Source organism: Octopus bimaculoides, chromosome 13 (genome assembly GCF_046866305.1).
Source record: "Octopus bimaculoides isolate indiv1 chromosome 13, ASM4686630v1, whole genome shotgun sequence".
Taxonomy (NCBI): Eukaryota; Metazoa; Mollusca; class Cephalopoda; order Octopoda; family Octopodidae; genus Octopus; species Octopus bimaculoides.
Window position 1 is genome coordinate 6,507,693 of NC_142940.1, and position 22,339 is coordinate 6,530,031.

Here is a 22,339-nt window from a genome sequence, read left to right on the forward strand (position 1 = left end):
AAGGTCTCGGTCAGTAGTCATCGCCTCGGTGAGGCCCAATGTACGAAGGTCTTGCCTCACCACCTCAGCCCAGGTCTTCCTGGGCCTACCTCTTCCACGGGTTCCCTCAACTGTTAGGGTGTGGCACTTTTTCACACAGCTATCCTCATCCATTCTCACCACATGTCCATACCAGCGCAATCGTCTCTCTTGCACACCACAACTGATGCTTCTAATGTTCAGCTTTTCTCTCAAGATACTTACAGTCTGACGGGTATTCACATTGACATTACACATCCAACGGAGCATACTGGCTTCATTCCTTGCGAGCTTACGTATGTCCTCAAATTCCTCATCTCTTAAATATAGAACTATAACCTACAATGTCTGTCATTCTAAAAATAAACAATCACAGCTTCAAAATTTTGAAAGGATAAGATACTTCATAAAGCATTACAATTGATAAATTAATCTGAATGCTAAAGAGTTAAGCCCTCACCAAAATATTTTATTTACCATCTTGGAGTAGAATAAATTCGCAGCAGAATATTTTGATTGAAGTACAAATATTGTTGTCCTGTATTATATCATCACCACCACCCTGTGTTACATCATTGCCATCACCATCATCATCATCATCATCATCACCACCATCACCACCATTACCACCACTACCAAGACCACCACCACCACCACCACCACCACCACCACCACCACCACCACCACCACCAATTCGTTATTTCTGGGAGTTTAGTGTTTAGTTTTCCTTCACTCACAGGATATCGGTGATGCCAATGCTACCTAATGTTCTCCTAATTTGACTAATGTTACTTCCTTTTTTCACAAACTTTCAGTTCGATCTTCTCGTTTGTGAGTCCATCAGTGACTTTGAAGAAATAAGTTGGATGCTGCTGAAGAAATACATAAATTGTTATCTGGATATGCATCTCAGGAAACCTGACTTTGAAAGCGTCCAGACCAAATTACACGGTGCCAGTGATGCTATGAAGCTTTTCCAGCCAGTTTTCACAGACCTGTGCCAGATAGGAAACCAATTGGAAGTTAAAAAGATCTGCAATGGAGGAACATCATGGACACTTTGGTAATAACAGGAACATTTAATACGATATAGATATTAAAAATTTGCTTAATTTTATTTTTGACATAGACATCATAAAAATGTATAAACTTCAAGAGAATGTTAAATAATTTAGTTTTGGAACAGTGGGTCTTGAAGCATTTACAGCTATAAATAATAGCATGTAAATATTAAGTTAAAAAGACACTTGCTTAGAAAAAGTTGAAGGCTGCCCATGGGATATGAACCTACATCTCCTGTAAATATGATAGGTGTTCTACCATTGAACCAAAGCAATTTTTGCCAATTTAAAAACTGAAGTTTTAACTCCAGGTCAGGCTTGACTAAGCAGACTTTGACAAGAAGAGTTCAGCTGTGACCACCCCATCAGTGTTTTGTATATCTAAGCATCATAGGCATATAGAAGCAGTGAAGAAGCAAATATGGTAAACCGGTGCATGAAATACCTTATTATATTTACTATATTTAATGGCATAAAAGAGTGGCATATTAGGTGCAACTTCCTTTTCAGCAATGTGTATTCTGGGAAAAACAGTTTGTAATGTATTAAAGTATGCATTGTTACATGTTCTGATCCACGGTTCACTTCCTGTGCTCTGCAATGCTTCATCAACCAAAAAGGGACAGAAGCTTCAGTGAAGGAGTTCTTCACCTCGAAGAACAAGAACTGGTATCAGCGTGGGAACAAAGAACTGGTAGAAAATCGGTTTCACATGGTGCAAAACGATGGCCTCTCTGTTGAATGCAAGGCAGCGTTTTTTGTAACTTGATAAATAAGGTAAATAAGTTACCAAAATATTGATTTCAAATTTTAGCATAAAGCCAGCATTTTGTGGGGCGGGAATAAGTCAATTACATCGACCCCAGTGTTTAACTGGTACTCATTTCATCGACTCCGAAAAGAGGAAAGGCAAAGTTGACCTCGGTGGAATTTGAACTCAGAAAGTAAGGATGGATGAAATGCCACGAAACATTTTGCCTGGTGTGCAAAACAATTCTGCCAACTTGCCGCCTTAACATGGCAAAACATTTGACTCAACACAATGATAAAGGCCCAACTTTGCATATAGGATCCAAGATGATATTTTAAAAACCGTTTTGGGGCAGAAATTGCATTTTATATGCCTTCAAATATGGGAGTTTAATTTTTCATTTTTCTATGTTCAATTTCCATACCAGTAACAGTTCTGCTTTTTGTCTCTCTGGGGCTGATACAATGACTAACAACTATGTCAGTGAAGGAAGGAATTTGTTCCAATTAGTAGTCTTGAAACGGTATACAGAAAGTTTTATTTTTACATCCATAAATTATATATAATTTTTTCATTATTATCTGTCCTATATAATTCCTACTGTTACTAATTAAAAATTTTCTTTTAATTCTTTTTAAAATTCCAAAACAACAAACAAACGAAAAATGAACATAACTAATTAAACAATACATAAAATAAACAAACAAACATATACAAAAAAAAAAAAAACAGGTATTATTGGAAATATAAGGACCCAGTTCTGAAAGTATGCTGTAAATGCCACAATGAAGTTCCTGAAATATTATGTTATGATGTGACTGATAAAAAATATCAGATGTTACCACAAATGCAACAATCCCAGTTTGTGGGTCCTGTCGTCTGGATTTGTCAACCAACAACCTGTAATGTAGACCAGGTAAGGATCACTAAGTTAGTCTTACTCTGCAGGAGTCATCAGTTAAGCTTGTACAAAAAGGGGTTATTAATTTGGTCCAGTGATATTTTCTTGGTCAGAGACCAGTGATTAAAACACAAGTATGATTATATAGGGGTGGTCATAGCCGCGTGGTTAAGAAATTTGCTTCGTAACCATGTGGTTTTGAGTTCTCGCCCAATGTATGTATATGTATGTTCTCTCCCAATGTATGTATATGTAGTCTTTTATGCTTGTATATTTTACAGTCAACCTTAGAGATTACATCATTCTGTCATGAAACCCTTCACCAATATCACTGCTGTGAACTCATTGAAAGCAGTGATGGAATTAATTGGTCAAATTATGATGATGATGATGATATGATTGACTGCAATGAAGTGATGTCTCCTCATTTAGAAGAGGTATGAGAAACAGTTAACGATCTTTGTTTAGTAGATATTATGTGTATATATATACATGCTTGTGTATGTATATGCATATGTATCTCTGTGTGTGCATATAGATATATGTTTATATATATATATTATATATATTTATATTATATATATATATATAATATATGCATTTTATATATATATATTTATATATATGTATATGTAATATATATAACTGTTATCTATCCCATTCAAATATTTAATAATAGCGTTTAATAATCTAATAATTTAGCTTTTACTCAACCTTTGCTTGTTGCCACTCATTCCACAACACACACACACAATTCCTTCCCAGCCAGTAACTGAAAAAGCCTTCTGCCCAACCTACACCTCGCATACATCTCATACAAACTTCTTACATATCTATGCTGTAACCACAAATCTCTTGTTTTTCTGTTCCACATTGCATCACCTCTGATACTTCTGACACCTGTGCCGCCACCACCACCACCATGGTTTTTATGGTGAACATCAACATCCTCAACAACAACACCAACAATAGCATAGTTACGAAGATGAGAAGTTGATAAGACAGCTACCCTGTTATATTGCTCTCACCAAGCGGATGAGAGCAGAAACCTGGCTGTTTCATGGCACAAAGCTGGTCTCGTCTTTGGAACCAAACCTCTCCATTATGATCCCACTAGAAGCAAGTCTCTCTCAGAAGATCGTCCTAAGACTTAAAGTAAGATATATCTTCATCTCTTAGACTTGGATATGTATGTATGTGTGTATGCATGTATATTTGAAAGCATGAATTTTGTGTGTGTGTGTGTGTGTGTTTGTGTGTGTGTGAGTACGTGTGCATGAAAGCTTGAAAGTGTGACTGAAAGCTTGGGGAGGGGAAGTGGCAGGACTAGTAGCAAAATATTTTCATGTAATACAATACAGGTTTTTCTAAGGATGTTGGCAGTACTTGTCAGCACAATCTTTTGGATTCCTCTGAGCCATGGTTCTCCTGGGATATAATCTACGTTTCTGATATCCCTTTCTTATCATACCTATTATTATTATTATCATCATCATCATCATCATTATTGTCATTGTCATCGTTGTTTTTGTTGTTGTTGTTATTATTATTAGTCGCATAAAATTAATACTGTGACCATGTTTTCTTCTAGTTAAACCCTTACCAACCGATACCTCAGTTGTTCCTCACCTTCAACATAGATTTACAGCAACCAATCACCGTCCATTTTTCCACTACAAGCAATACTACATTTCCAGGTAAGTGAACCAACACAAAGAAACCCATCTCTTCAACCAATGCCACAGAAGTATTGTTCTCATTACTACTGCTGCTCTCATCTTGTTGTTACTGTTGCTGTTATTCTTACCAACATCAACTTGTCTTGTTGGTTTGTTGTGTATATATATATATATATATATATATATGGTGGTGGTTGTCTACTCCTTAAACAGAGTTTGACCACCTCCTGCATCTACACCTTAGCCCTTTCATGGCGTCTGATGTGGCTTTTTAAACCAGACAGTGTTTTGAAAAAACACCCACACAGATTGCACCTCTGATTTGCACTACCAATACCTGCAAGTAAGTTCTGCTCATTGTGGATCCTAACATGTCTTTTAAGACCCCCATTGGATTTGCAAACCCTCTGGCACACACCACATTCAAACGTGTGCACAGACATATAATCAGAATAGCTGGGTGAGGTTTGTTTTCCATGGGTTCGCAGGTGAGATTTGAGGCCAGCCAAGGACAGACATGGTATATATACATCTGTGTGTGCACGTGCATGGAATTTTGACTGGCAACTGTTGGCTCTCGTTGGAGCTCATCAATACAATGAAACTCAAGACCAACTATTTGGTCTATGTTTAGTAAAAACATTTAGGAACTAAACACGATCGGGTTTCTTTCCTTCTCTTATTTTTTCTTTCTTCCTTTCTCCCTTAACAGTGGAGAAGAGGTGTGATGATGATGATTGTATATATATATTTCTTCTTTCTTTTCCTGTGCCTTAAATGCATGTGTGCGGTTTGTGTGGTAGTGATAGTGGTGGTGGTGCATGTGTGAGTGAAAACAAAACCCACTTAGAGCTGAGACAAGTTGTCAAGTGTCTTAATAAAGGGCTGGTACCAGTAAAAAGCTTTATCTGCATGGAATCTTGCACCCCACATCTGTATAAAATCTTGATACTATAAACTAAACTTTCTGTTTCTAGATTTGCAGCTGTATTCCAAGAACCGTTCCTCACAATGGACTGAGGAAGCCATTCAGATATCCCAAAACCAAGGAATTAGCTTTAAGATAAAGCCACCCTCAAAGTAAGATCTTGTTTGTCTTTTATTATTATTTTTATTATTACTGTGTTTATTGTTAAGGCAAACTGGCAGAATAATTACTGCACCGGAGAAAATATTTTGCACCATTTCATCCGGCTCTTTATGTCCAAAATTCAAATTCCACTTGATGTTGATTTTGCCCTTCATTCTTTCAGAGCTGGTGAAATAAGTACCAGTTCAGTTTTGGGGCTATATGTAATCGACTTACCTCTACCCTCAAAATTTGTTGGCCTTAGGCCAAAAATAAGGAATTATCACTGTGAGTGTTAATCCTAAAAGAGTGGATTTATGTAATTAGAAATCAAAAATAAAAGCTGGGACAAATGTACTTCCACCATGCAGCTTGCCCAAGGGCGTTTATACATCCATATTTGTTAACGGTTATTTTTAATACTTTTCTCGCTGGATTGCATGTTCGCTTCTGTTTTTTCCCATCTGTGATTTTATTTTTGATCTTCTATATATATGAAGATATTTCCTCCGTCTGGTTGCTTTTCTTTCTAGAAAACAAGATGTTACATTGCGGAACTCTTATTCTAATAAGTTGTGTCTCTTTATCAACCAATGAGATACATCCTGAAGCGGCTGTTGAGTGTCTTACTCTTGAGGGATCGATGTGGCGAAACAATTGTCATGATTAATAATGAATTCTTGTATATTCCATCTTCTGTCTTTCATTTGTCATATATATATATGTGTGTGTGTGTGTGGTGCATGTATGTATAATATTTATGAATACGATACTTATATCTGATGCATGCATGCTTTCAATTATCATTTTATTTTATTTCAATCCAGATGTGAAACTGTATATATGTTGAAGCCATCACACATACTGTGGGTGAGTATGCATATATTTACACACACACACAGATACTGACACACACACACACACACACACACACAAACATACACACGTACTGAGAGAAACAATATTTCTTGTTATCATTATTATCATTATTATTATAATAATCATTATTATCATTGTTGTTGTTGTTAAGGCAGCGAGCTTGCATAATCGTTAGCATGATGAGCAAAATGATTCAAGGCATTTCATCTGTACTTTTTCTCTGAGTTTAAATTCCACCAAGGTTGACTTTGCCTTTCATCTTTTTGGGATAAGTAACAGTTACGCACTGGGGTCGATGTAATCGATTAGCCCCTCCCCCCAAATTTCAGGCCTTATGCCTATAGTAGAAAGGATTATTATCATTATCATCATCATCATCATCATTATTATTATTATTATTATTATTAAGGTGGCGAGCTGGCAGAATCATTAGCATGCTGGACAAAATGCTTAGTAGTATTTCACTCATCGCTATGTTCTGAGTTCAAATTCCACCAAGAACGACTTTGCCTTCTATCCTTTCGGGGGTTGATAAATTAAGTACCAGTGAAACACTGGGGCTGATGTAACTGTCTAGTCTCCTCCCTGCAAATTTCAAGCCTCGTGCCTTTAGTAGAAAAGAATATTATTATTATTATTATTTCATTTCTAGGACTGGCAGAAACAGCTGCAATGTATCAAAGGTAAGATGGCATTGATTCTAAGAATATAATCTATTTTTAGAATTTATCAGATACTCAAGACTCCAGACATTAATCTCCCACCATCCCCCTCTCTAGTGTATGAGTGTATGTGTGATAAAGAGATTGTGTGTGAATGTGTGTGTGTGTTAGGGCAAAGATCTGATAACTAGTGACCTACAACTAGTAACCAGGTGGACTAGAACAATCTTTTCATGGCTGCGAATTTGGTGAGCAAACCCTAAAACCCTACAAAGTCTGCTTGATGAGAGGGTGGTTTCAGGGGTCAGTCTGCAGGATGAGAAACAAAACCCGATTGGTCAGCCAATAATATGTGTGTGCGTGAATGTGTGTATAAAAGCATGTGGCTTAGGGATTAGATTATTCGGCTCATGATTGTAAGGTTATGAGTTCGATTCCTGGAGACACATTGTGTCCTTGAGCAAGACACTTTATTTCACATTGCTTTACTCCACTCAACTGGCAAAAATGAGTAGTCCTCTGCCCTGTGTTTCAAAGGGCCAGCCGTGTCACATTTTGTATCACAATGACTCTCCCTGAGAACTGTATCGAGGGTATACGTGTCTATGGAGTGCTCAGCCACGTTCTCATTCACGAACAGTCTGTTTTGTTGATTGGATCAACTGGAACACTTGTCGTAAGCGACAGAGTGCCAGTCAGATATACATATATTTATTTCCTGCCATCTCTGAAGAGTATCATGTGTGTTAGTTAACTGCCCTGTAACCTAACATCTAGTGTGAAACCAATTGGCAAGTTTGGCTGAAATGGATCTATAATACAGTATATTTTGATTTATATATACATACATACATACATATATAAATATATATATATATATATTCACACACATGTAGATATATGTATGTGTTTTTGTGAGTGAACAAGCATGTGTGCATGTACATTTTTGTGTGTATGAAGATGTACATGGGAGAAGAATACCTGAATATATAAGCATGAATTTGTACCATTTTCTACTTTCCAAGATCCTGTTAACAAAGATTTCCTTCTGCAAGTATCAACTGCCATTGGAAACAAATGGCAACTTCTGGCACAAGAACTGAACGTCTCTGGGCTGGTTATGAAACGGATAAAGACAACTGCCAGTGATAAAGCTCCTCATGTGGCCTGTTTCAACATGTTAATGGCATGGCATAACTCTCTACCTGTTACAAGCGATAAGGTCAGTTATTATAGCTATTATTGTTTAACCATGGGCTAGCTTCCTTTGAGTAGATCTTTCATCAAAAGCATTCCACCACAGACATATACATGCATAAACACGCATACACACACTCACACATGTATAACTTAAACCTTTAGCACACATAAGTGCATAATGGTGCCATACGAACTTCCCTCTATAATTGCAGGTGCACTGGGTCGCATTGAAAGGGGACATAACTTATACGGTAACAATGCAGCTACAGTATGCTAAAGGTCAAAGCCATTTTTAACTCTTTTGGTACCAATATGTCTGAGATGGTCTCTGGTTCTTATATAAAATCTCTCATTTTTAAATAAGTTTTCAGATCCACTTTTTTTTAAAGTTGGCATGGATTGAATGAGGAATTCTTGTAGTGGTATGCTATGGTAAAATATATTCATGGACATAAATATCAACTGCTTAGGAAATTCATTGGCAGGAGCTCCAGGGCACCCCAATCATATCAACAAGCTTGTCAACTGTTCAGTGACGGTCCTCCAAGATCAGTTCATGCATTTTTGTGAGGTTTTCATTCGTTCGGGATGTCGACGGTCGCCCTGAATGAGGTTGGTCTTCAAGCGACAAGTGACCATTCCTAAAGTATGAAAACCACTTGTGAACTTATGTTTTGCTCATGGCAGCATTGTTGTAAGCTGTTTGAAGCACGACAGCTGTTTTCTCCAGCAGAAAACAGAACTTTACAGAAGCAGGCTGTTCCTTTGTTTCAGCCGTCGCAAAAATCAATGAACAAAGGAGAAGCACCACTAAACAAAGATGCACCACATGGCAGTAGGACTACATCCAATGCTGCCAGAGGGCAGACTGATGCCTGAGGGTCACATCAACTGGCTTCTAAAGGCAGAAGCCTGAACTACAACAGTTTTATCCCACAGAGAATGTTTCCAATTACTTTTGTGTAACCCCTTGTACACTGAAACTGTTTAAAAAAAAAAATTCCAACATTTCAGGTAAAACCCCTCACTTCAGCTCTCTCAGTCCTTGGCTACAAACAACTTGCTGAACAATTAAACACAACAGCAGAAGAGTACAGTCACAAGTGTCAAACAGCTCTTTCTGGTAAACATTCAGGAAAATTTTTCTAATATTTATAATTAATTAGATTTTGTTAATAACTAGCAGCTATCTATGCAGGGCCTTGCTTTGTTTCTCTCACACTTTAACCCTTCATTCCATTGCATAAAATCGCCACCTTCTTTAATGTAACCCCATTCAGGGATCTAAGTTTTGCAAGCTTCACAGCAACTTCACTGGTGCTGGTGCCATGAAAAATGCTCAGTACTTGTAAAGTGGTTGGTGCTAAGAAGGGCAGGCACCCAGCTGTAGAACCCATGCCAAAGCAGACTTTAAACCAATCAGAACCTGTCAGAAAATTCAACCCATGGCAACTGGAAACATAGGCATCAAATAATTATGATGATGGAATAAATATCAATCATGTGCTTAAGCTTAGAGATTAGCTATCACTTGTGCGAGAAAGTGGCATGGTATCACGTACCAGTCTTGCTAAAACACTGGTGTTTATGTACATTATTTACATTTGGTGGATATTTGTCCTCATCTGGTTTGTTGTTAACACAACATTTCGGCTGACATACCCTCCAGCCTTCATCAGGTGTCTTGGGGAAATTTCGAACCTGGGTTCTCATTCCTAAGGTATTTTTCTTCTCACCTGAATAATAATATCGAAAAATACCTTAGAAATGAGAACTTTCCCCAAGACACCTGATGAAGGCTGGAGGGTATATCAGCCGAAACGTGTTAACAACAAACAAGATGAGGACAAATAGCCATCAAATGAACATAATTCCTCATCTCTAAATATAGAACCAGTGTTTATGTTGTCAGAAGCACACAGATACCATTTTGTTGTCTCTCCTATTCTTTGGCCCAATAGAACATCGTGGAAATGACAGATGGAGAGCAATGGGCATGCAACTTTTTACAAAAGTATGGTATCTATCAATCATAGGTGCCATATTTTCCTACAAAATTTGTCCTTTTAAAAATGCAATAACCCCCTTATTGAAATCTCAGAACTACAAAATAATGTCTAAATTATTTAAAACAATGTAAATAAATAAGCTTTACATTTGATAGAAAACTTTGAATGCTAAAGGGTTAACAAAATTTTGTTCGAGAAGGAAATCAATATTTTAATTGAATGCATAAATTCCATGGTTTTTTTGCAGATTGTGAGAAAAAGAAATTCTTTGATTTCCTTTGCCGTTCTAAAGCTCTGGCAATCAGATGGCAGGAACTGGCCACATATCTGGGTATTTCAGAAGAAACACAGGAAAACATTGACAAACGGGTTGATCTATCTCTTCGAGAAAAGTGCTTTTCTGTCTTGGAATGTTGGCAAAAATATGATCAAGAACTACTCCAGAAATCTCTCACAAAACTCAGTCACCAGTTCCTTGCTTGTAAGTATTCAAAATCTCGAGTTCCAATGCATTTTCATAGGGTTTATGCTTTCAGTTGCTGTCATTTGCTACAAACACGTATATCTGTGAGTTCCCTCTGTGTTTACATTTGGAATAAAAATGGTAAGAACTTTCAGGTCTCCCTTGAGAATGAATTTGTTACAGAAACTATGCGGAAGCCCATCACACATACAGAGAGACATCTATCTATTATTTGATATTACCATCATTCATATTGAATGTTTTCTATATTTTAACTAATATAGGCGCAGGAGTGGCTGTGTGGTAAGTAGCTTGCTTACCAACCACATGGTTCCAGTTTCAGTCCCACTGCGTGGCACCTTGGGCAAGTGTCTTCTACTATAGCCTTGGGCCGACCAAAGCCTTGTGAGTGAATTTCGTAGACGGAAACTGAAAGAAGCCCGTCATATATATATATATATGTATGTGTGTTTGCGTGTCTGTGTTTGTCCCCCCACCATTGCTTGACAACCGATGGTGGTGTGTTTACATCCCCGTAACGTTCGGCAAAAGAGACCGATAGCATAAGTACTAGGCTTCCAAAGAATAAGTCTTGGGGTCGATTTGCTCGACTAAAGGCGGTGCTCCAGCATGGCCGCAGTCAAAAGACTGAAACAAGTAAAAAGAGTAAAAAAAAAAAAAAAAAAAAAAAAAAGAGTATATCTAATTTTCATCATTTGATCATTAATAACTTTTATATTTCTAAACTGATTTCAGGTAGAGTTCCTGCTTTCAAACAGAAAACTGAAGCAACACCACGACCACAACCACCACCACGACCAACAAAAGTCACCTTTGATATTCCATAATAACCAAACTCCTCAATTTGGCACCAAAGGATTATTTTTCTGTTTTGCTTGTTTGTTTGTTTCTTTGGATTTTTGTGGATTTCGTCACTGTTTACAATTTTGTTCCAATTGTTTCCAAATTTGGAATATGGATTAAATGTTGTATACTAATTATGAAAATGAAGTTCGTTTTTTTTCTATAAATCCATAATTAAAAAGTTATTAGCCTTTAAAATTAGCAAAAATTTGGGTATTTTAACCAATCAGAAGTGAGTATTTTACACATCACCGTGGTGATAAACTCTGTTTCCATAGTAACCAAAGATGCTGCGCATGCGCACAGGGAGGAGAAGGAAATACGACAAAGATAATCTTCTAGAAAAATACTCTTTATGTTTTTCTCCATCACAAAATATGAATAAGGAAGGAAGGGGTGATGACAAACTGGTAGTGGGAGAGTTTCAACTCTGTGAGTATGTGTGTGTGTGTGCAATGGAAGTGGGATGGTGAATATTCAACGCTGAAAATAAAAATAAAAACAGCGTTTCAACTTTGTGCGAGTAGTATGTGTGAGTAACAATGTCTTGATATGCCGATGCCTCCCCTCCCAATGATGGAAGAGGCAGTGAATGCGCTGTTTTCTGATTGGCTGAAAATTCTGAAAATTATCGAACTTTGAACACGTGTAACATTTTTGCAAAATTTTTCTGGAATAAATGAACAAATTTAGATTCAGTGTCAAACATGACATCTATATGATACATTAAAAAAAAACCTTTTAACGATAATTGTAAACAATGACGCAAAGCACAAAGATCTGTTTCTTTGTTTGCAAAATACTTCTTGCTCCATTCAGTTATTGAAGAAGAAAAATAAAATATTTAAAAACAAATATGGTGATTATTCTATTTGTCAGATATTGATTTATTTCTTGTTAATAGGGACTGTTAATTAGAATTTAGTTTCACAGCAAATTGAAGACTGTGACCTCCGTTTCACTTTTGTTGGTTTTCAATTTTACACCTCATTCCGCCCCACTTCAATATCAGTAGTGGTGGTGGTGGTGAATGTTGGGGGCCTGCTTTCTTGGGCAAGTGCCTTCTACTACAGCCCCAGCCTGATAAAGACTTGTGAGCAGATTTGTATGATGGAAACTGAAAGAAGCCCATCATGTGTGTGTGTGTGTGTGTGCATTTATGTGCTTGTGTTGCATTTGTGTTACTCCCACTGTTTGACAACTGGTGTTGGTTTGTTTATATCCCCACAAAAGAGATCAACAGAATAAGCAATCGATTTGTTCAACTAAAACCCTTCGAGGTAGTGCCCCAGCTTGGCCACAGTTCAATGACTGAAACACGTAAAAGGTAAAAATGAATAAATACATCCACAAATTGCAACGACTTCAGTAAGATAACATTTTAAACTTTATTACAAAAATATCGAGGCCCTCCGTTAACTGTCGCTGTCATCATCTGACCATTTGCTTACAAACATATTTGAAGAGTCTGTCAAAGCATTGTCATCTTCTGATTCACTTTCCATGCCTTCATCGTTTTCATCACCATCAGTCGAACTCTTAGATTTAGGGATCTCCTCAGCCCTTTTCCGCTTCAAGTGGCTTTGTTTTAGCAGGTACTGCATGGTGAATTCATTGTGTTCACAACTGGAGGAGAAGATAGGAACAATATTTTATTTATAACAACGAAACTACTACTAACAACAACAACAACAACAACACAACCCTTTCTCCACAACGGTATTAGAACAAAGCAACGAGGAGGAATAAACGAACTTAAGGTTAATTAATATGTTTGTGACATATTTCAACTTCTAAAGGCAAATTTACAGCAGTTACCAATGAGAAAATTTCTCACTTATGGTAAAAGGTAATAAAAGCACCATATCTGGTCAGTATCTTCCCCTAACAGACTCTCAAAATCTTTATATTTCCTCAGCAGGAGATACCAAAGAGCGATTACTTGAGCAGATTCTAGAGTTGTAGCTTTATCATGAAATAGTTATATTCATTTATTCCTCATCACAGCTTGGTGCTGATTCCATTATATTTGTTCCAAACAAACGGTCCATGAGAGTGTAGTAAGTTATAAAAGGTAACAATTATGCTTTTTCGGGCAAACGCCAATATACGAATTCTAAACTTTCGTCAAAGAAATCTTTCACGAAATACATTCTTAGAATTTGGATATGAGCAGTTATAAAAACCCTGATTTTTGGGAAATTACTCAGTGATCGTAGGATGTTACTAAACTCCATGACACTCACTCCTTGAGATATTGGCTATTTTGGATTTTTTTTAAAACGGAGGCCACATTTTTCATTAACGAAACACTTTGAAACTTGGAACACTGGTAGAATGTGTCATATAAAACATCTTTTTCTCTTAGTCTTCTTAAAAAAAAAAGAAATCCTTAAGTTATTCCATGTTAAAGTTGTCGTATTTCTGTAATTTCAACCAATCACTGACGTCCATTCAGCCGATATACATTAAGTGCCGACTACATAAACAAACGATTCTGAAACAATTCTATCGGTGATAGGGTTAGGGTTAGGGTAAAACAGCAAATTTAAAAAAGAAAAAAGCAAATTTAAAATGAAAAAAAAACAAATAAAACGAAGCTATGGCTTAATCAGCCAAAGGAGTAAATATAAACAACTGAATACTTGTCAGTGATTGGTTGAAATTATCGAAATAAGACAATTTTTTACATGAAATAAATTCGAATACAAAAATATTTTTCTGTTCTATAACACAAAATAGATAAGTATACGAAGTTTGAAAGTCTTTCGGTACCAAAAATACTACGTAAAACATTAATGAAAAATGTGGCCGCCGTTTTAAAAAAGATCCACTATTTTTTATGTCATGTCTATGACTTGAACTCTAGTAGTTAGTATGAAGGATTAGCTAGTGTGAATTTTAAGTCGTAATTCTCTATGACAAAATGACTTTACTTTCCAATTGTACTGTAAATGCTAAATGTACATAAATAAACTAATGTAGTAATTATTTTCTCTTTCTTCATGTTCTTCAACTTGTTAATGAAATTTATTTCTGCAATTATGAAACTGAGTACTAGCAATGACCATGCTTAATAGGTGTTTTTTACATGCCAATTGCATGGGAGCCAGTCCAGCGGCATTGGCAACGACCATGCTCGAATATTGTTTCTCACGTGCCAGTAAGGTGCCACTGGCAATGATGGATTATCTATATCTGTTTTGGATAATAAATTATTAACTTGTCTTTGTTAATTCTATATGTTCTGGCTGATCTCTTGTTTTCACAAACAAAATGGTTAAATTGAAAGGTGCTAAAGTACCAAAATGACCACTCACATTTTACCAATGTCATCGTACTTCATCTTGGTAGCTTTCTGTATTGACCGCAGTGTGGCCATAATTGAAGCAGACCGTTGTTTTAAGGCCGGCCCATGGGAAACAAGAAGGTGTTCCAGCCAGGTGAGATAATATTGGATGTGAGCTGACTGTTCCATCTGACCGCTGATGAAGAACAGAAGTTTATCGACATAGGTGGAGTGGAGATTCTGGCAAATAAGCAAAACTACAACAAAGAAAAAAAGAAAAAAATCCATTTTAGCACAAAACAATTTTTATTTCCCCCATTTTTTAAAATAAAGTTTTTTTTTTTCATATTGGTTATCATGAAATTTTCTATACACTTATGAAGCGAGCAGGTATTATTTATGGGTATTTTGGCAGAAGTAATATCTTCTGATCTGATGACCTTTTGACCCCTAGGTTTTAGAGGTCACAAGGTCGTTAATATTGTTTCTCCCAAAAGCATTGGTAGCTTAACCCTCTTGGTACCGACCTGCCAGACACAAATCCTTGTTTCTATGACACAAATTTCCTATTCTAAAGCGATCTAAATTAAAATCTTCCACCAAAATTTCATTTTAATTCATAGTCTAAAAACCAGTTTAATATTGACAAAGTCATTTTATTAAATTCTTCAATATTTTCAAAAATTATTTAATGAAATAAAGGCAGTATACTACAAAAAAAAAAAAAAAAGGTAGCAAAAGGTTTAATGCCATACAATAAGATAAGAGTTATGCAGTGGCCCTGAAATTCAATTTCAAGAAGTAATTAGCCAGAATACCATTCTGCTGGCTTCATTAGTTGACAGTGAAACTTACCATCTTTGAGTGGGATTTGTTCCAATACTTCCTGGATGATGGGATGTTCATTGAGGCGGAAACTGAGCATGAGAGCAGATGAATAATCTTTCTCCTTTAAGGTGTGCCGTATCTTGTCAGGAGTGATGTCTACTTCAAGTTCGAATGGATCGAATGTGAGGCTGTGATCGAGTGAATAGACAAGAAGACCCTCGGTTGTAGTTGCTGCCCATGCACGGCCTGGTTGATAAATAAACAAACAGAAATCATGTTAACAGCAGTGAAAGCATGTGGCAAAGTAGTTAAGGAGTTGCACTCATGATTACAAGAATGTGGTTTCAATTCTCAGACCAGCAGTGTGTTGCGTTCTTGAATAAAACACTTCATTTCATGTTTCTCTAGTTCCATTGTAAGCATCAAACTTACAATCGTGAGGTTGTGAGTTTGATTCCTAGACCAGGCTGTATGTTGTGTTCTTGAGCAAGACACTTTATTTCATGTTGCTCCAGTTCACTCAGCTGTAGAAATAAGTTGCGACATCACTGGTGCCAAGCTGTGTCAGCCTTTGCCTTACTCTTGGATAACACTGGTGGCGTGGAGAGGAGAGGTTGGTATGCATGGGCGACTGCTGGTCTTCCATAAACAACCTTGCAAGTAACTGGGAGGGTAACTTTCTCGGTGCAATCCCAGGATCAGTCATTACCGAAGGGGGTCTCAGCAATATGCACAAATAATGTGCATGTATAGTAATCTCACTCCTTCTCGCAGAAGCCCTAGGAACCTTTTGCGAAACCCCAGTTGAGAAAAGGTGTTGTAAATTGTCTAATTTAAGCCATAATAATGAAAAGAAATCCATAACAGAATAGAAATGAAGAAAATGGTTTTACCTGTTGGAGAGAAGCGAATACAGCAAACTCTAACTTCTGCCTTCCAACGTCTGGATGACATGTCTCCTCGGAGAACACCAGGTAAACTAATACTTTTACTTGTGCCATCCTCTTCTTCATCATCAATGAGTTCAATGTTACCCCATTCTGTCATTTGTCTTTTGTCTAAAAACTCCTGGAAGAGAATAAAAAGAAATTTAAATAAACACACAAAAAAAAAAAAAAAAATGACCAAGTATTAATGCCTATTATTTATTCTGAATTAAATGGCAAACAAGCAAAAAACAACAACAAAAAACAAAAAAACATCCAAGACATCCAGGTTTCTTCTGACACCACAGAATGTAATATAGGAAATCTGGGGTTAAAAGAGCCATCATCATTAGCAAGACCAAACCACAAAACTAAGCTGCTTACTACTTATTTGTTACACTAACAATCCTATCTTGCACATGCAAAATAACTCTCTTTATACACAAACCACAGAACAGAAAAGTCAGCTTTCAACCTCGTATTTCCAAAGATTTCTCGAAAGAAGGGGGTTCTAACCGCAAAATAATGAGGTAAAAGATAAAAGTAGAAACCATCGACTTGTAGTGTACCTTGCATTGTTTTGCGGGGTTTTCCTTATAAAAACAGAAAATATTTGTATATCATTTGGCTATTCAATCAATCAGTATGAGACATAATTACCAAGGGGGACAACCGCATACCTGGTCATTCCCCTTAGTAGTCCTGCATCGTTTCAGTCTTTATATTGAGGCGAGTATCTCTGAAACCACATCCTACCACTTAGAAAAAAATTACACTGATGATAGCAAAATCTTGGAGATGCAAGCCTATCAAACATCTGACCTTGGGCTAAATAACCACCAGCACCAGCACCACCACTACTACTATGAATAATGGACTTGTATGAAATAATGAAACAGCTCAGGCAAATTACACACACACACACAAGAATATATTTACCTCCATTCCGTCAAAGGATTTGTTGCAAGAAATTTCAAACTTTTTCATAAGAATTTGGTCTTCTACTGAATAAATGCAGACATTCTTGGAACGGCCGGCAGCAAGGATAGCTTTCCCATCGGCTGAATAACAAATGGTGTTAAATGCCCTGAAAAATAACAAGAGTGAAAGATTAACCATATCCCACTGACCATTGTCACAGTAATAGGGAAAGGAAATGGAAAAGGGATATTTGAGGGATCATGGGCCTGTCCCTTCAACCTCCTTAACCCTTTAGAGTTTAAACTGGCCATATCCAGCCAAAATATTCTACCTGTTTTACGTTTAAACCAGCCAGATTCGGCCTCTCACAGTTACCCTATAATGTCATTCTAAAAATACACAATCATATCATCAAAATCTCAAAGCTACAAGATAAGAGGAGATTAATTCAAAACAATGTGAATAGAAAAGCATTAGACAGGATAATCTGAATTATATGTACACACACATAAATACATATATATATATATAGTCATGTTCGAGGAGGATTTCTTCCAGTTTCTATCTACCAAATCCACTCACAAGGCATTGGTTGGCTTCGTGCCATAGTAGAAGACACTTGGCCAAGGTGTTGTGCGGTGAGACTGAACCGAAGACCCTGATATTAGAAAGTAAGTTTCTTAATCACACAATCAACGACTGTACCTATTTGCGTGAAGGACTTACTATATCCTTATTTACAAGTGTTTGTTCACTGATTGTTAAACAATAGCTTCGCAGACAATGGCCTTTGCTTGCAGTTCACCAGGGAAACATTTCTGGGTTTCTGAACATGCTTCACGTGATCTTTGCAAACACAAAGCTTTTGTTCATAAGGTGTCCAAGCTGTTTGTTGCTCGATAGACTGAGAGATTATTTTCTCACTTGGAAGAGAGACCCTTGCAACATGAAGGACACGCTGCCAAAGAAAACTTTGCCCTCAATATATACTCTTGTCCGACTCATGCAAGCATGGAAAAGTAGATCTGTTGTCCATGCTGGCATGGGTTGGACAGTTTGACCAGGGCTGGTAAGCCGAGGAGCTGCACTAGATTCCAGTCTGATCTGGCATGGCTTCTATGGCTGGATGGCCTTCCTAATGCCATCCACTCTGAGTATAAAGAGTGCTTATACGTGCCACTGGCATGGGTGCCATTTGCACGAGACCAGTATTTGCCACGACTACAATTTTACTTGGCTTGGTGAGTCTTCTTCTCAAGCACGACATAAAGCCAAAGGTTTCGGTCATTCGTCATTGCCCCTGTGAGGCCCATGATAATGATGACATATATATAATAAACATACAACAGGCTTCTGTACAGTTTCTGTTTCCCAAATTTTACACACAAAGCAATAAGATAAATGTTGAAAGAGCCATGCAGTGCTTTTCAGTCCCAAATCCCAAGGTTTGTAAAGGAAACTTCTAAAACACACCACCATATTTATACCTAGCACCTAGGTTTCCCAAGGGTCACCCCTCTCAGTATTAATTTGGCTCAAACATTGTCAAACGTTAATGATTGGTCAGAGTTTACAATGAGATATAGCTATGAAGAACAACTAAACAAAAGCCATGGGAAAGAAAATAGAAATAAAAAACTAAAAATACAATAAAATAAAATAACAGAGTTACTTACTGTCCAGCTGCTGATTTTTTGGCAGTTATTTTATCTTCCAGTTTGCGGAAATAACCCAAGTCATGTCGTCCTTCAACTGAGCCGGTCTGGACCGCGGTCTGCGAGTCCCAAAATGTTATAGAAGCATTGAGAGTTGCAATGGCCAACTGACCGCCATCAGGACGAAATGCAAGAGCCAAAACTATAAAAGAAAAGGGGGAGATGACAGAGAAATGAAGTGTATTATGTATGATGATGATGATGATGGTAAAGGGAACTTTACTTGGCTCGGTGAGCCTTCTTCTCAAGCACGACCTGCTAAAGGTCTCGGTCATTCGTCATTGTCACTTTGAGGCCCAGGATAATGATGACATATATATAATATATGTCATCCTGCCGCATGGTTCCTCCGAGGGTGCTCTTCGCCGAGTGTCCGAGGTGGCTGGTACGTTTACTGTGAAAAAATTAGAGTGCTCAGAGCGAGCCCTACCGGCTTGCATACGGAAAGCATTGTATAAATCTTCCATTTTGCAACTTGATTCTTCCCATCAATAAGAGCCACTTATGCTTAGATGCATCTGAGGAAGGAGATGGCTCGGAGGTCATTTGGAAACATCAATTCATGATGTTTGTTGTTTAAGGATTAATTTTAGTGCTACTAATGACAGCATGTCGTTACACCTCCAGCCCATTCACCTGACATGATGAATCAACATAAAAATAAAGAAATTCAATTAAGCGCCATAATTACCATCAGCATTTAAAGTCAGAGTTTCCCTTGCTCCTTTGTTTTCGAAAATGTCCCATAACTTGACAGTTTTATCCCAAGAGCCACTGGCCAGCAGTGCTTGAGATGGGCTGAAGCTAAGGTCAGAGATAGGGGCTTCGTGTCCGGACAGTACATCGAGCAGACGTCCAGTTTTCATGGACCAGACATAAATCTCAAATGAGTCTACAGTTCCGGCACACACGATTTCTCCACTTGGGTCGACTGTTAAACAGGAAAACTGGGCAGCTTGCGGAGAGGTAAATGTCCGGAAATTTCGGTAACTGGAAGAAAATGAGTGAAGGAATTGAAAAAAATGGGCAGATAAACATTTGTGTGTGTGTGTGTGTGTGTGTGTGTGTGTGTGTGTGTGTGTATGTATGTGTGTATGTATGTATGTATGTACGTATAGATAGATATGGAGTAGAGAGGGCATGCTGTTGATGAGGTCATTAATGAGGTCATGAAAGGACTTTGACAAACTTAGCTGATTGATTGACTGATAGAATATGACTAATGATTATTTAAATGGTTAATTAGTTATATGCTAATGAATAGTCAAATAATAAAAATAAAAGAAGTGAAATAGAAACAGTGTGTATTTATTATTGGCATAATGACCCTACCAAGAGATAACAACATCTATTTTAAAACCTGAGTTCACAAAAAGGAGTCATGCAAAACATGTACAAAAATCAAATTTGTGTGCATACACACACACACACACATATATATATGGTGCAAAAATAAAAGTACATGAAGATGAGGTGAAAAAAATACTGTATTAGGTTTACACTCAGGAAAAATAGAAGGGAAAGTCTTACCGATTCAGATCAAATGCTCGCACCGTTCCATCCAATGAGGAAGAAAGCACCACCTGTCCTTGTTGGTTGAAGGTCACTCCAGTGATACCTGCTGTGTGTTCAGAGAATGTTACAAAACAGGAGCCACTCATCACATTCCAAACTTTCACCTGAGATAAATTGAAAAAATTTACAAATTTAGAATTGTATACACAGGTAACTTTGTTTCATATATATATATATATATATATATATATATATATATATATATATATATATATATATATATATATATATATATATTTTTAAACACATAACATGTAAAATGATACACATACCATGAAATAGAAAATTTGATGGTTATGTCAAAGGTTCAGTTGGCATATAAACATTACTAATGTAGAGAATATTTTATATAAAAGATAAGAAAAATTTATGCTGACCTTCGCATCATCACCACCGGTCACAATAAACTGACCATCAGGAGAGTATTGCAGACAGGTCATATTGTTGAAATGACCCTGCTGTTTTAAAATGTAGGTCTCACTCTGCCATTCCCATACCAGTAACTGACCGAGGCCACAACAACCCATAGCAATCCAGTCTCCGGTCTTGTTGAATTCCACAGCACCAACTAACTGGTCGGAAATACTGAAAATACAGGTTATAACATTATATCACACACACATCATATATTTATATATATATATATATTGAAGGATACAAATTAGATGATATTTTTTTGAATGCAAAATTGCCATTAGAACAGCAAAAATACTGGTACATCAGTTAAATACCACAAATATAATCAGTTGTACATTTCTTGCATTTTTAGTATATTAAATTATAATGTATATAAATTTTTAGCATGTATATATATATATATATATATCATCATCATCATCATCATCGTTTAACGTCCGCTTTCCATGCTAGCATGGGTTGGACGATTTGACTGAGGACTGGTGAAACCGGATGGCAACACCAGGCTCCAATCTAATTTGGCAGAGTTTCTACAGCTGGATGCCCTTCCTAACGCCAACCACTCAGAGAGTGTAGTGGGTGTTTTTACGTGTTACCCGCACGAAAACGGCCACGCTCGAAATGGTGTCTTTTATGTGCCACCCGCACAAGAGCCAGTCCAGGGGCACTGCCAACGATCTCGCTCGAAAAATAAAAAATGATGATCATCGTTTAATATCTGCTTTCTATGCTGGCATGGGTTAGACGGTTTGACTGAGAACTGACAAGCCAGAAGGCTGCACCAGGTTCCAATCTGATCTGACAAGGTTTCTACAGCTGGATGCCCTTTCTAATGCCAACCACTCCGAGAGTGTAGTGGTGCTTTTTAAATGCCACTGGCACAGGGGCGAGAGGGGGTGGGCATCAACCATGATCAGATGGTGCCTTTTACATGCCACCAGCACAGGAGCCAGTCAAGGCGGCACTGGCATCAGCCACATTTAGATGGTGCTTTTTACATGCTGCCAGCACAGGGACTACAACTGCAATTTCCATTTGATTGTGATTTGATTTGATGTTGATGTAACTTGACCCAACAGCTCTCTTCAACCACGGCATGTCATATATATATG

General features: G+C 37.3%; 2 protein-coding genes across 5 annotated transcripts in view; one reads left to right on the forward strand and one right to left on the reverse strand.

Annotated features, from left to right (window-relative positions):
• The window catches only part of LOC106869272 (uncharacterized), a 63,062-nt gene extending 50,651 nt beyond the window's left edge, over positions 1 to 12,411 (forward strand). For all 3 annotated transcript variants that reach the window (XM_089361448.1, XM_089361447.1, XM_089361449.1), the window contains 12 exons: positions 834 to 1,081; positions 2,563 to 2,746; positions 3,013 to 3,168; positions 3,704 to 3,886; positions 4,323 to 4,428; positions 5,388 to 5,490; positions 6,307 to 6,349; positions 7,011 to 7,041; positions 8,046 to 8,242; positions 9,235 to 9,343; positions 10,477 to 10,710; positions 11,449 to 12,411. In XM_089361448.1, coding sequence (XP_089217574.1) covers positions 834 to 1,081; positions 2,563 to 2,746; positions 3,013 to 3,168; positions 3,704 to 3,886; positions 4,323 to 4,428; positions 5,388 to 5,490; positions 6,307 to 6,349; positions 7,011 to 7,041; positions 8,046 to 8,242; positions 9,235 to 9,343; positions 10,477 to 10,710; positions 11,449 to 11,540 — 1,686 coding nt within the window. In that variant the 3' untranslated portion in view covers positions 11,541 to 12,411. The remainder of the gene's footprint in view (positions 1 to 833; positions 1,082 to 2,562; positions 2,747 to 3,012; positions 3,169 to 3,703; positions 3,887 to 4,322; positions 4,429 to 5,387; positions 5,491 to 6,306; positions 6,350 to 7,010; positions 7,042 to 8,045; positions 8,243 to 9,234; positions 9,344 to 10,476; positions 10,711 to 11,448) is intronic.
• A 509-nt stretch (positions 12,412 to 12,920) lies between these two features.
• The window catches only part of LOC106869265 (periodic tryptophan protein 2 homolog), a 43,654-nt gene continuing 34,235 nt past the window's right edge, over positions 12,921 to 22,339 (reverse strand). For both annotated transcript variants that reach the window (XM_014914932.3, XM_089361450.1), the window contains exons 10-18: positions 21,188 to 21,395; positions 20,766 to 20,914; positions 19,927 to 20,225; positions 19,197 to 19,377; positions 17,539 to 17,686; positions 16,567 to 16,741; positions 15,701 to 15,919; positions 14,877 to 15,102; positions 12,921 to 13,182 (exon numbers count right to left, since the gene is read on the reverse strand). In XM_014914932.3, the coding sequence (XP_014770418.2) occupies positions 12,972 to 13,182; positions 14,877 to 15,102; positions 15,701 to 15,919; positions 16,567 to 16,741; positions 17,539 to 17,686; positions 19,197 to 19,377; positions 19,927 to 20,225; positions 20,766 to 20,914; positions 21,188 to 21,395 (1,816 nt within the window). In that variant the 3' untranslated portion in view covers positions 12,921 to 12,971. The remainder of the gene's footprint in view (positions 13,183 to 14,876; positions 15,103 to 15,700; positions 15,920 to 16,566; positions 16,742 to 17,538; positions 17,687 to 19,196; positions 19,378 to 19,926; positions 20,226 to 20,765; positions 20,915 to 21,187; positions 21,396 to 22,339) is intronic.